We start from the raw sequence: 15,186 nt of genomic DNA on the forward strand, positions 1-15,186 counted from the left end.
GAGGCAATAGGAGGATTGGGTAAAGAAAAGTAGGGAAACGACAAAATCGGAGACGTACAAAAGCACAGTTTGCAATAGGGGATCAGAAAATTGGGATGTGGTAGTTCATAGTGTTTTTTTTCCTTTTTTATTGTTTAACCTAGGTAGGACATAAGGCAGTATAATAGCAAGAGGTTGGTGGCGCAAACCACCACCCCGTTCCAAAGGGGACGCTCATAATATCCATCCATCCATCCATCCATCCATCCATCCATGTACGCGAGATAGGAGCGCGTCATCATACACGCCTCATACATGACGCCTTTCGACGGTGGCAGTACATTGTGTCGCTGCATTTCTTCAATGCCAATCACATTAACGTCAACATTCATCGTGAGGTGGGGTGTGGAATGTTTGTCGTTTCTTTATTAAGTCCGCAGGAGTCAAATGAGTAGGCATTTACTGTTCATTGGCATTCCACTGCTCAGGTATTTACTGCATGAGCACGTGCATTCTGTAACAAAAGAAGAAGGATTGCTAAATTTTGAACTTCTTTTTATTTATTTGCCTTTTTGCATAGCTGACTACTGTGATATATGTAATGTTTTATTTAATTCATGGTTGGTTTGTTTTATATTTTTCATTTACCTGTTTGTTTTCCGACAAACATTCCCATTCGTGGGTCGATCGCCTACAGTGAGTGTGTGCCATTGTTGAAGGAAATCATATTCATCATCAGGGAAAGGATGCCTCCATGTGGAGGATGGCGGGCTCAAACAAGGAAGAAGAAGATTGGGGTGGCCCCACGCCTTCCTGTCGGGCATGGGGCATGGGGCATGAGTCGGGCAGCCCGACTCATGGCCAGTCTGCCCGACCCTTGGCCAATCCCCGCGAGTGGGTAAGCGCCACACTCATCAAGGACATCATCATCATCCAGCACCGCGTCGCAGCCCCGATTCTGAGAAGACGACGGCTGCCCTGAAACCTGGCCGGAGTGCGTGCCGCCCTGAGCATCTGAAATGCCAGAATCACACATGCTGCCACCACTTGTTCAAAAACCAGGCAGAGGCAAAAGAAACGACATGGCCGTTCCTGGTGCATCGAGCGACAAGCCTGGTACGTTGAATCTCCTGATGAGGCACTCTGCCTACAGGTTGCGGCACTAATTTTGATGCTCACATGCAAACGTTAATCATTGTTCAAAGAAGGGTAATCTCTCAGTCTACGAAATCAGTGAGAAGCTGAGATACGCAGTGCACTTTAATGGACTCCTGACTAGCTCTGGCTATTGCAAAACAGACAAGCACGGCTCGTAGATCACGCGGTGTAAATCGTGTCTACAAAGTACTAAGCGGCTGCACGGCACGAAAACAGGTGAAATTTCAAATAAAGGCCCACGCGTCCTTCATTTCGAAGGAGCTACGCTTACAGCAAGAGAGTCAAGGTCATACTCACAATGCACATTAAACGCACTGCGCCTCCAACAACATCGAATATGGCAAGTGAGCTTGGTAAATAATCCAATCCAGAACTGGGCCTGTGCCCAGCAACATAAAAGAGGACACAAAAAATAAAACAGGTGGGACTCGTGACGTAAAGGCGACGTGGTCCTCCCGCACAGGTACTGGAGAAGGCAGGGAATAAATGGGGCTGGTGGACGCTAGTCAATGCAGAAGGGGAGGCTGTCTGCACTGGCAGTAAAGTTCGCCTTCTGGTAGCGTAATAACATGACATATCCATTTCCGCTATCTCCTGTTATAGTAAACCAAGTTCAAAAATTCTTGCGGTAACATGCTCCCTAGATGGCACAAAGCAACTTCCAGCGAGTAACCAAAATTCCAAATTGGGCCTGGTGAGGGGTTGTGTACACAAATGTTGCCGCATTTGGGCATGTCACCACTACTAAGCTCCTAGGGTGAACCATAAGCATGTAGGATACATGGGGAATTACGGAGACATGTACACTTAGATGAAACCACTTGCAAAATTTTGGCAAGCGTCAAAGCAGCCAGTTGTATTTTACGAAATTCGTTAACAGCCGAGACCTACAAGGAAACATTTGGGAACATGTACTGTTTAGGAAGACTTATACTGGTCTTTCGAATCTTGGAAGTTTAGTAGCGTCAGCTGGCATCATGCCTTGCACAACTCTTTCATTCACAATGTCACTTGTATGTGTGTACCGATACCGTCTTGCTCTATTGCTTGGGAAACTTACTCTTGAGCTGTCCCAGTGACTTCGAGCGTCGAGGACTTGGCTTATTGTATAGGATTCTGAAGATAGAGCCTCTGTATATAGGTGAATTTTTTAATTCGTAAGAATGTTTATTACTGCTATGGAATCAGCATACACACTCTATATTTCCTGAGCGACACTTTCGAATAAATTTTTTCATTCATTCACTGATCATTAAAATAGTAAGAAAATGAGCACAGTAAGAAAATGTTCCCGATATGTAGACAATAATGCTTTGAAATCTCACGGTAAACTCAAAAGGTTAACATAAGCGCGCCTCGAGAGAGAGATAAAAAATAAAAGGCGATCACGGCACCCCAGCTGAGAGCTACCCATTAGTTGAAAGGAAAAGGAGAAATAAATTTCAGTAAAATGTGTTCGTGTCTCATCTATGTGTACCCGTACGCACACGCCGAAAGTATAGGACGAGTGGCTGAAAATACAGAAGAAGAAGATGATGATGATGATTTATGGGCTTCTCCTTTGAAACAAGTAGTTACCAAGCTTATATACTGTACGCGCCGCGGAAAACAGCAATTTCTTAGTTACCCTGTCGATGAGCAGCGTAAGTCCGATGAGACGAGTCTATCATCCTGTCAGCCCTCGATGCAGGCAACGGTGCTTTCATCTGCATTTCAAGCCGCGCAGAAGTTATTGCTCCTGATTCGTTATCTATATGTGGGCAGGTTGCACTGCTGCACTTATTCGTCCTGCTAATATTCAAGATCAGCTTAACGTGATATACTTGAAGTGCACATAAAGAAGACTTACTACTTTATCTTGACGGCACAGTTCTGATATGCAGATAATTTGTGAGGGGATGTGAGCGGCCCCTACGCATGCTCTTGGTATTGCAGGCTTGGACAAGAGAAAAGCGTCGCCGAAGATGCTCGTGCCGCTTATCCCCAGGGTAAGTAAGTTGATTTTTCAGCAGTGCTTCTACATTCTCACAGTTCACTTGTGCACCTCATTCAACGATGACAGGATAATGCCATGCAGATAATTCTACTGCGTGTTATAGAGCACCGCAATAATGTATTTGCGCGACAATTTTGCGACCAGTCCATACTGCTCCGTTCCTGTGGTGGAATCAGATGCATACCACCTAATATGGACATGTACGGGTTTACAATCGGAACGCTCGCGTCTCCTACTGCAAGCCGGCCTCCGCTACAGTGTGACAACCAGCTATGACCGCTGGATACATGACAACAGATTTCACAAAACACTGCTTCAATTCATACACAACACAGGCCTCACAGCACACATATAATACACATATACGCTCCAAGAATTATGCCTTAAGGGCAAGCCTTCATCGCAAAAAAAAAAGACAATTTTGCGTGAACTTCACTAGTTTGCTTGAACTCTATCTGTTTTTGAGAAGTGCAGACTCGAGTGGAGAACAGAGTTCTAACGTATTTTATTCAACGTAGCTTCACAATCAGTCACCACTAACTATGATGATTTTAGCTACGCTCTGCCCCCAAACATCTTCCCTACGCCCCAGCCTTCCTAATGTAATACTGCGGAAACAGTACTCTGACGTTAAAAGGACACTAAAGGCAAATACTATGTTGACGTGGACTCTTGAAATACCATTCCAGAAACTTTGTAGCATTTATTGTTTTGTGCCAAGAAAAGACTTAGTTTACGAGAAAATTGCGTCTGGAAGGTCCGCATGCCTTTAGCGCAGTTCGAATCGCCTGATCCCGAATGGGGAGTGGTGACGTTGCGTAGGCCATCACCGCCTTTTACTGCCGTCGGTGAGTAAAATGGCGCCCGACAGACGGCGCTACGGTTTTCTGCGCAAAACGCAAACGCCTTGCCATGGAGAAACCAAGCCAAGTCGCCACTGCAGCTGCTCTTGGTCAAGGGGCGTGGGCAGTACTGGAATTCCGTGACATTACATGAACGTGGCATTCGCTGCTACTTGCAGTCTGTGCGAGCTTCGCGAGCCAGAAAAACCAGCGCAGCACTACGCGATAATGACTCTACTGAAACGTGAAGGCGCGGGTGGCGCAGTGTATCGAAAACGATACCTTTCGACCCCCGCTTCGTTGTCAAGGGTAACGTCAATGAGTTCTCTTTTCTAAATGTCAGATAGAATGGGACAAGTAGCCTTTTCTTTCCTCTATAATGCAATACAATGATCTTTTTATTACAAGTGCTTGAGTACTAGTAAAAGAATTATATTGAAGGGTGTCTTCGCCATCGGGCTAGTACTTGAATGTACCGGGTGAGTCTCCAATCGTGTTCTGCATTTGCCTCAATTTCTAGATTATTGAAGCTTCATTCGCGATAATATTGACGCCCCCTACACGTTCTCTAACACTAACTAATCTATCAGTTTCGCTTGACTTAATATTTGCCTTCAGTGTCCCTTAAAATCTTTATAAGAGGGGGAAGAGAAATAATTGGGTGCACCGCGTTTGGCAGCTGCAGAGTGCGTTGAGCCACACCAGAAGATATTGTCTGATTTTGTGTTGGCGCATAGAAAAGGAGTAATGTTGATGGGGAACCAATCTGTATATAGATCGTTACTAATATCGCGTCTAATAAGTTTACGCCTTGTTTACTAGACAGGAAAGAGGGGATTTTTCTCTCACTTGTCTCTTACCTGTAAAAAACCGTAATACGTTCACTTGCGGCTCGAAAAGATTTTATAGGCCCCCGGTAATCATGATCATCACATTGTCTTCGCAACAATGGGTGCCGCAATAAACAAACATTATTAAGTGCGGCGAGAAAAGAAGGCGATTTCTATCTTATGGTTTCTTGCTTCAGGAAGTGACGCTCTGTGCCATTATTTCTTCGAAGAGGCATGAGCGCTGCGAGGTTCCTAACCTCAAGATGGAGACATTGCGGCGTGTACATCAATGCACGAGATGGACGCAACGAGCACGTATGGCAAATAAGCAGCCTTAAGCGATGCCAGCGGCATGAATTTAAGTACGGGAAGATAAAAAGGTGGAAAAAATTGCAAGCAGTGAGAACACAAGCAGAATTGCACAAGAAAAATCCAGGCTTCGCTGAACAAGCGCAATGAAGCACAAGCAAAATAGCAGGTCAAATTGGCATTCGTGCGCACCAGTTGGTTTAAGTACAGCGAATCGGAGCGCCAGCGATATGACGCGACACAGGCGCGCAGCCATTGGTACAGTTGGCACCATAGCACCGGAGTCCATCGAGACGAAGCTGACCGCCCGAGAAGCGGCAATGGGGAGGCTCTCTGTGCTCATGTCCTCGCAGTTCGAAAATAGTCGTCTTTAAGCCAGTGCTATGTGTATCTGCTCGTTTTCAGATTCCAAAGACCGCCTCGATGCTGCTAAAGTTCTTCATCGAGCTCGAGAGCAAGGTGTCGATTATGCGCGAGCCGCTGTCACACTTCTGCCAGGAAGAGGCAGTTCTCCATGTGCAAGAGTGCCAACTCAAGCTCAACAAGCAGGTCATCATGTACGAGGACGTTCGCGATCTAGTCGAGAATTTGGTCCATAAGACGGTAACAATCCCTACCGAAGCTCCGCCGACCTGCCGCACAAGCTTCTATAGCGATGAGCTGTAACACCAACTTCCTGTTTTTTTTTTGTATCCTATGCAGTGCGTTCGAAGTTACTATCAAAGTTTTCCCACAGAAATGTGCAGCAGGTGCACAGAATAAAGTCGTGCAAGCTCTCACGTTCCGTAAGGTGGGCACAATGTACAAGTACATATATTTCATAAAGGTGTCGTTTGCATGATTTCGATAACGCAGAATACATTTGCTAATTGACGTTATTTTGTTACGAATTTGGCACATACTATGTATCATGAACTTGCTAGCGATGCGGGGGCATTTAACATAAACACGCAATTTAGAACTGTTCCACGCTTTCCACAATGTGGGGAACATGACGTTTGCTTAAACGCAGTGAAAACAAACTTCGCAGTGCTTTTCTGCAGTCGATGCACCCTGCGGCATAAGGATGCGTTCGCAGGCTAGATGGCAGTACATGTTTACGGATAGTATACTTACGTATGGTTTAACCACAGATGACTCTATGCGCTCTTTATAGAATACATGGCACTTGTCCTGTGTTCTTTTTCTCACTTGTCCATAGTCTGTGCGTGCATGCTGGGTAATATACGCACGTGTAGTCTATACGCAACAATTTTCTGTTAGCAACCACCGGAGTTTCTGCACCAGGCCTTTGTCCTGCTATGCTATGATATTACGAGCTCTTCCGGCGTCTGTTTTTAGCGAATCCAATGTGTCCCATTCTTGCTCTCAATTTTGGCTTCTTCGATCACAGCAGCCGTAGGATTTCTGTGTTAGCACCCTGCGCGGCATATTGCCACAAGGTCTTAACGAAGCCTTCTTTGTAAACGAGGATGCCGTCATGTCTAAAACGTATTTTTTCACTATGACGCACTGAGGATTAACTGCCGACGAACAGGTCATTGGCATACAAATAACTTTATTAGGAAAGAGTTGGCGCGACGTAACCGGTTGGCATAGAGCAGGATTCTTTTTCGCCTGAACACAAGGCTGAACTTGGCCCGCGTGCATTAAACTTATCGGGCCGAATTCACAAAGCTTTTCTTTCGTAAGTGCTCCCTCCCGTTGGCCAACTGGTTTTGCTAATATATTCAGCATCAGAATTGGCTGGAATTTGCTTTTACGGAGAGACTGGTCGTATCGGCGCCGATCGTGCCATTATTAAACGGCGATCGCAACCATGAGTGGTGGGCACTCTAGTTTTATGGCCAATAATGTGACACTTTTACGTAAGAAATATTGTGACTACAAGCCCTGGGGACGAATTAGCGAAGTTTTTCTTTTGTAAGTGCCCTTAATTTGCCATTGCTTGGCCGCTTTCGCTAATATGTTCAGCGTCAGAATTGTCTGAAATTTGCTCTTACGAACAATTCTATCGAATGAGTTTGTTGTTATTATGGGCCCCGATTCCCTGGTGTGACAATGCCTAAGCCAATCAGGGACTAAATTCGCAAAAATTTTCGGCGTAGATGCTGTTTCTTATTAGCCAGCCACCTTCGCTAGTAATGTGTCCTGCATTACACTCGGCTGAGATCTGCTCTTGCGAAGAGTTTTAGCGGAAGAACATTTTTGTGTTTTTGAGAATAAGAAGTGATTGAGGGGGAGGCAATTTCATTGCGGGCATATCGTCTGCTTGACGAAAAGACACTGGCTCTACCAAATATGAGAAGACTTGGAGCCTTTGACTTTCTATAGCCAGTCAGACCAAGGACATTGATGACAAAAGTACGAAATTTTTGTAGCAATTGCTGGCCGAATCCTAGAGAAATGAGTTTCCCTCAAACATCCCTAGGTTAAACTTCCGAATGTAAACTTTAATTTGCATAATTAAAACATAAATAATTGGTGCAAATTATAGAGCACTCAGTAAAATTGGTACCAATTAATTTCGCTCACCTGAACAAATAATACAGCTGCACGAGTATAATCTCCATATTTGTTATAGGTTTTAGTTTGAATGCGATTTGTAAAGAAAAAATACACAAGACCCCAAGCTTAGATGGCATCCTCCATGAAATCTTTGACGCGCAAAACAAGCATATACCGGCCGTATTTTCGCGTGTTGGTTGGCAGTACTGCTGATGGGAAGGCCTACATTAACTTTCATGATACACCTTTTTCTTTTTAGTTCTGCCAATTTATCACTCGCATTGGTCACTCATGGAAGGCTAAAGAAAAAAGTGCGCACACACGTGGTTTTCTGCTGGTGGTTTTCAGCGTGATAAAGAAAAATCCCGTTAGGACGCCGTTGCGAAACCATGGAGGAACTGATTTCGATAAATATTTTCGCAGACAGCATCAAACTTGTCTGAACAGCTAAAACTGCTGAAAAATCTCTACTCAGAGCATATAAAGCGATGTTCGCGTAGACATAAATTTACTTCTTGGCGAAGCGTATTTTACATTCTTGAACTTTAGCTTGGTGGCGTAGGTGGAGATTTATTTAATTTCCGCGAATGAAGAGTTACGTATGAAAATGTTTTGATTACTATACTATTAGATATTGCTGACCACAGAGCGCACAAACATTCTAACTTGTCTTGTTTAGGAATCGGATAGCATACGAATGCTCAATCACAGATCCACATGCTATTCTGTTCGCTTCAAATCTGCGCCACCAATTATGCCATTCCACATATCACAGCATAATTGAAATGTTACTAGCTCCCACTGAAATCTGAGAGACATCTAAATTAGCCCTCAGAAAAGATTTGAAGCATAATGTAAATTTTAAGAGTGAACTTCATCTTTAAGTGGAAATCATCAGCCTTGAGCGTAACAGCAACATTGAATACGACAACCATACAGCGACTGTATAGTTTCTTAATTTGTTTGCATGTTGAGTGCATGGGAAATAGAAGGGGCGTTCGGGTTCCCTATTTCCTGCAGACAAGTACGTTGCGATTTGCATGCAAACCGAAGGGCCATACTCTCTGAGGTGCTGTTTAATAATACGTTGAATAAGCGCGCAAGGAAGATTTTGTGGACGAGCACGCTGAATAATGTCCGACATTGTTTATTGCGCAGTGTATAAAGAAACATACGGAAAGTGCGAAAGAACTCGGTACCACTGCACGCAAGCTGACCATCATTGTGGGCGAGGTTGCGACATCCTTGGATAAGATTGCCGAAGTCCTCGTCACACACTGGCTGGCCATCGGTGACGCTATTGTCAATAACGTTGACAATACAAGGGAGCCTCCGGAACAGACGAGTAGTTCCGTGTGGCATCAGATACCTATTTATGGGGGGGTTATGTGTTTTACCTCAAACAGGACATTGCGAGCATGACGTAAAGAGCATGACGTTGCGCTGTATCGATTGAAGTGCATACGTATACATGTAATCCTTGAGATCCGACAGCGTTGGCACGTGTAATAATGACATGGTAAGGCGTATGCTAATATAAGCCAACACTGCATGCTTGGGGAAATGCACGGTCGCTGTGCGTGAATACTCCTTACAAAGTTAGTGTCAGAAATAGGAAATCACTGCTGGAAGATAGTCCAAATTAAAGTAGGCGCGTTGTATGAGATAAGATTACCCGCCGCGGTTGCTTAGTGGCTGTGGTGTTGGGCTTAGTTACTAAGCACGAGGCCGGGGGATCGAAACCCGGCCACGGCGACCGCATTTTGATGGGAGCGAAATGTAAATACACCCGTGTGCTTAGATTTAGGTGCTCGTTAAAGAGCACCAGGTGGTCCAACTTTCCAGAGTCCCCCACTACGGCGTGCCTCATAATCAGATCGTGGTTTTTGCCCGCAAAATTCCATAATTTAGCTCGAGATAAGATTATAACCGCTCAGTCTAACTTCCGGCCTTGCGTCACCTACGAAGTGCATGATGTGCGCATTTTCGCGTTTTGTTCTTCTCGCTCTCTTCTGCATTTCGGAATTAATTACTTTCTATAAAGGGGATACTTACGAAATGTCCATCGCTATTTCATTGTTGGTAAAACCATGTCATCCTGTTTTTCGACTGGGCGTTTTCCTTTTGCCATCCCCGTAAGATGGAACGTATAAAAACACCAGCAAACAAAATAAAAAAAAGGTACCCCAAACACAGGGCGTCAATACTGGGCGCAAATGTCGTGAGGTCACACGCGTTTGTACTGCCATTGAAGTGTCAGCCACACGTAATTGCAAAAGAGCGTGCAGGATCTGCACGAATATTCATTAAATTATTTTTCTCAGCCTTTGAAGAAATCGGAGGAAATGTTTTCGCAGACGTGCGCGTCAAAGCAACTGCGTTTGGTCGTTGTGACTCGTTCAAACCCCTGTGCGACTGGAGCTTTACTTCATCGGTATAGATGTGCGGCATGTTTTTACACAGTAAGCAGCTCCTTAGGAAGTTGTAGGCGAAAACGCGGAGAAGCGGAAACAATTTAATGGTCTATTACTTCATGATACCTTGTCATGGTGGGCACACGTTCTGCTGCTGAAGTGCAAGATCGAGGGTTTCCTTTTCGACCGCGGCGACCATATTTCGATGGCGACGGAACACAACGCCCGTGCGCCGAGCCTCCTGCGCCGCAGGTTACAGAACCCCCGGTAGCCAGAAATTATCGGGAACTCTCCAGTATATACGGCGCCTCTTATGGCGCTTGCATTTATTTGGAAACATTAAACATCCCCAATCAACTTCGCGCCGGGATCTCGATAACGCTTTTAAACATGAATATGCGTGTTATTCACTTCCAGTACGCAGACGTGGTCAGTTCTAACAACGAGATGGTCCTTCCTGGGTGATGTGCTGTTCGAAATCGACGGCGTGTTAGCACATGACCGACACCAATGTCCCGTCGAAGTCTACAGCAGCTGATACACAGACCGACTGCATCATTATTGGCCCTGCCCTCGGACAACTGTTTTCTCGTATCTGTATGAAACCTGTATTATTGTATACGGCAAAAAGTGCATAACTTTCAAATGCTTGTATTATGCCATTTAAAGAGATCGCTCGCAAGCTTCCCTCCATAACGCATTTGTTATTTTGGCAGTATTTCGCCATTGCATTTTTGTGTGATATTATGGTATGTTGGAATACTTTCTCTAATTACGCTTCATTGGAGGGGAACGTCTATTCAATGCACCATAATAAGAAGGAACATTGCTGATGTCGCGGATTTAGCATGTACTTAGACACTGTGCTGCGATCCTGCAGGCTGTAATCCAGTTGCTTCTGGCTTGCATTATTAAAGAAAATCTAAGTATGTGTGTGAACTCGGAGCTGGCAGTGATGTAAGTGAGCAACTCTGTGTGGGGAAATACTTTATCTAGATGACTGTAGTAATAACACTTTTGAATGACTATTGCGAAGCTGCTACACTGACATAATTGCGAAGTCTGGCAATACCAGTGAGAACACTGTGCTCACCGATCCGTCTTGGCCATTTTGTTTGCTTTCTATGTTTCAGTAAAGCCAATGCTTCCACTAATACGCACCTCGGAGATCTTGGCGTCATGTTTTTGTGAAGAGTGCACCTTTCCCCTTTCGTTAGCCGGTCTTTTCAGTGATAACAGTGTGCTTGTTTAGAGGATGAATGAGCCTATACTGAATACGCATATTCCAACTCGGCAGGCTGCTATGATGGCCTCATGCTTTCTTGTCAAACCATTTTCTTCAGTTGTAAATGTAGCGTTCGCGTGAGGCAGCTTGCCGTGATAATTGTCGCGTATCCAGCTTTACAATGAATGTGTATGTCCAGCCAACTTGTACGCTTTATGACATGAAAAATATAAACGTGGGGCTCTTGTGATGAAGCATAGCAGCAAGCTTCAACAGGCGCACTTCGCGTTTCGTTTTCCTTTGAACAATGCCTGATCCCGTCATTAGTTAGGAAGCGCAGTTGTGAAACAGGAAAAAAAGAAAGAGAAAACAGATAAGCTTGCACGCACACCACAACAAATCTCTGAAAAATTATTACCATGCAATTCTCTAATAAGCTAACAGAAACAAATACCTATGGTTTGTCCCTGTTTGTCGCCCAAGGTGCAAACATAAGTTTCAGCTGGCCTATGATGGTCACATTGAGTGAAAAAAAAGGAAATTAAAACGACGCTGTATAATTTGATGACAGTGGTATGGGTGGGGCAAGTACACCCCTCTATGCAGGGTGTTTTTTTTTTTAGCTGCACCAATAAAAAAGGAATTGCCTGTGGCAGGTAATACAATTCTAACCCTTGATCTAAATTACTCGATGAGGCGGCCATTACTTATACGAGAAATCAAAATTATCATCAAATCATCACCAAATCATCAAAATTATCATCAAAATTATCATCAAATCAAATTATCATTTTAATGAATTACTTTACGGCACATATTTAAATCTACGAATTATAGCCGCTGAGTTCACACGGCGTATCCACTTGGAACGAATTCTCTGGACAGCACCAGTTCCGAGATATTAATTTTCGAAGTGTCCGTCGAAACGTATTGGTGTTCCAACTACTTCAGTGCTTCAATGCATAAAACAGTGATTTCTTAAAAAAGTACCACAGGTAGGCGCCGCCCCGGGAAAAGCAGGCGGCACAGCGGCAGGGCTCAAAAGAAAGCATTACGGAAGGCCAATCTTATGTAGGCGACATGAAAAGTGAACTAACCGGGCGTTTTCATTTAACCTCGGCTGACAGATTACGCCACTTCGGAAAAATGTGTCCATACATGTGGGTTGGGGCCTTGCACATTCTGTCATCTACAAACATCTGACCTTGTAATTTTCTCCTCACTGAATGCTCAGATCATGTTAAATCTCCAACTCACGAAGGTCACCATAACTTGGCATTCCCTCGAATGAAATGACCTTGACTGTTTGCTTTAGCGAATATTTGATGATTACACAATGCTTGTTTGTTTCAGAGGTGGATAATTAACTGTCAGGAAACCTTTTTCTAGGAATGCAAGTACTGTAGCATCTAGTAATGGAATGTATATAATTTTCCTTCCTTTTGTTGGCACCCTGTGATTGCTGTTGTGCTGTATCAGAGGGTCTTGAGACTGCAGGCAGTCATTTGCTGTTATGTTTAACGACTCAGAAACTATTATTGTGTTGTTCAAATAAACTTCAACTTCAAAGAAGACCTGAGGTCGAACCCCTGACGACCCCGTGAACTGTCCAAAGTTTTCTTCTCCAGCATCAACAGCCGACAATCACCAGCTCTTTTGGCGCTGCCCACAAACGAAAGCTATACTGAAAGAGAGGCTTGCAAGTGTTGCCGTTTAGAAGCTACGAGCGGATCAGACAGACGGTTACAACAATGGGCTCAGGAGCTGTAAGTTCGCTAAGTCGCTGCTGAAATTTCTTCTTGCGGATGATCTCGACGCTTTCATTTAAATACACATGTGTGCGGCATGGCAAGGTTCACGAAAAAAAATGCAGCTCGAAGGATAACACTTGTACGCAGATGACACTCACGGAATAGTTGGTCTTCAGCGTGACAAAGTTATCGCCACTTTCGGTATTTGTGTCTTCATTCATGAGGTTAAGCTGTTAAAGCATTAAAACATAAAGGAACTTCACAATTCAAGAACAGCAAGCAAAGAAAACAAAAAAATATACATACAGGAACGGGATTTCTGTTGAATCGCAGGTACGAATTGGAACTGACTACAATACGGAATCCCTTCGTTAAGTCATAATACTACAGCGACACTATAGTGACACTTTAGTACACTACAGTGGTAACACCAGACGATACAGAACCTATGTAATGGCGGAGCTTTCCGTCTGGTTTCATGGCACCGCAGAAAGGCGTTGGGCTCTCGAGTTTGAGGTCCTGGGTTCGAATTCTGTAAAAGCATTTTTTTCTGTGTTACATTTTAAGTTGCTGCATTATTTTTCTCATTTTACGTCTGCCTTGTTCTTTAATCATTTGCTTCACCACCACGCCTGACAAGGAGAGCTCCTGTCAAGGGGAATCAAGCTACCCGTTGCGTAGCCCAGGAAGAGAGGCTGAGAGGAGGGGTGACATAGGTAAATGTCGCTTGAGCAGCCACAAACCACTGATTAATGACACGTTGTTACCTGGCTACAGTGCCGCCCCAGTGAGATGGGCCAGCCAATGAACAGCGAAACTCGGCGCACATAACATGCGATGGAGTAAAATGAGCGCCTGTATACTTCCGCAACTGTACAGTGAGTGGGCCCGTCAAAATAACGTATAGATTATTATGACGGGCTCCCCCACCTTAGTAAGTGGCAGAGCAAATACGCAGAAAAGGGATTCCTCTTTAATCGCAGGTACCTTGCTTTGTTGAATGCACATCACTCAAGGTAACCAAGGGTGCAGAACAGCATTTCCTTGCACGCCATTTCTTTTTATTCGGGGCGAGGGAAAAGAAGCACACACACACACACACACACACACACACACACACACACACACACACACACACACATATATATATATATATATATATATATATATATATATATATATACATGAAGTTCATTTCTCTGCGGATTGCAGTAAAAAGGACCCAGAAACATAAGCGTACGCAAGAAGGAAGGTTTACAATTAAACTTTTTTAGAGGTAACAAGCAATTCTGAATGTAACCTTGTGTTTTACGACCTATAGGAGTGCTTTTATTTTGTAAAAGTGTATGTTATATAAACAACCGCAATGCAATATGCTAAGTAGGTCACAATTAGGGATATATTACTATGCTTGTTCCATACGATTCGTTCCAAAAGCAAAAGGTCACAACCGATAATTTGGAATGCCATTAAAAATATTAAAAATAACAGAAGAGCTACACATTCTTCGGCCAAAAGGTATATTGAAGAAAGCCCGAACTCTAGGAAAGCTTTACTGGTTGTGACTGAATGACGGTCTCTTGAAAGTGCGTGCTAAGCTTTTCTTCTCGCACTATTACTTACTCACCTCTTTTGTCCCTTTCACCCCTTCTGTAGTGCAGGGTATTAAACCGAGCTCAACCTGGCGAACCCCTCACCCGTCTCATGGCCGCATCACCTTGTGCTTGCTGTGTCTGAATAAAGTTACTGTATATATACGACCCTTGACTTGACCTGCTCACTCGCAACGATTTTAGAGTGCATTTCGGATTTCTTGCAACTGGGCATTGCTTTTACGTTTATCTTAAGCGACACGCTTGTTTCACCGTGGCCTCCGAGACCGGGTCTCGCGGGCTGTTTATCCCAGGCCGTCGCACTCGCCACGAAGGGCGCGTAGTCGGCGGAGTTCCTCTAACACTGCTGTGACACTTACCGCCGAGTCACATACTCTGTGCACGCAGCTTGTATATAGGCAGAAAATAACTCAGCTTGTGGCTCTCCTTGCAACGGTACGATAAACCATGTAAGGGTATGATGTTATTTCGGATGATATTACTTATGCTGAACTCTGTGGTGACTTCGGGGGGGAGGACGAAAGACGGACTCTTTACGCAGGCGAAGCAGAAACAAAAAAC

At 44.3% G+C, this 15,186-nt stretch overlaps 1 protein-coding gene across 3 annotated transcripts; it reads left to right on the plus strand.

The window, feature by feature from the left end:
- The first annotated feature begins 765 nt into the window (after window positions 1-765).
- Window positions 766-10,975, plus strand: LOC135905876 (uncharacterized). 3 transcript variants are annotated; one of them, XR_010565552.2, is made up of 4 exons: window positions 766-1,095; window positions 3,073-3,125; window positions 5,520-5,904; window positions 10,454-10,975. XR_010565552.2 is itself a non-coding variant. In XM_065436990.2 (4 exons), the coding sequence occupies exons 1-4, from the start codon at window positions 999-1,001 to the stop codon at window positions 10,572-10,574; spliced, it is 423 nt and encodes a 140-aa protein (XP_065293062.1). In that variant the 5' UTR covers window positions 766-998; the 3' UTR covers window positions 10,575-10,975. The 3 variants fall into 3 exon arrangements, 1 of the variants encoding a protein (XP_065293062.1); XM_065436990.2 differs by having other exon boundaries at window positions 5,520-5,671; XR_010565558.2 differs by lacking the exon at window positions 5,520-5,904.
- Window positions 10,976-15,186: the final 4,211 nt, after the last annotated feature.

This window comes from Dermacentor albipictus, chromosome 1, assembly GCF_038994185.2.
Source record: "Dermacentor albipictus isolate Rhodes 1998 colony chromosome 1, USDA_Dalb.pri_finalv2, whole genome shotgun sequence".
NCBI classification, from domain to species: Eukaryota; Metazoa; Arthropoda; class Arachnida; order Ixodida; family Ixodidae; genus Dermacentor; species Dermacentor albipictus.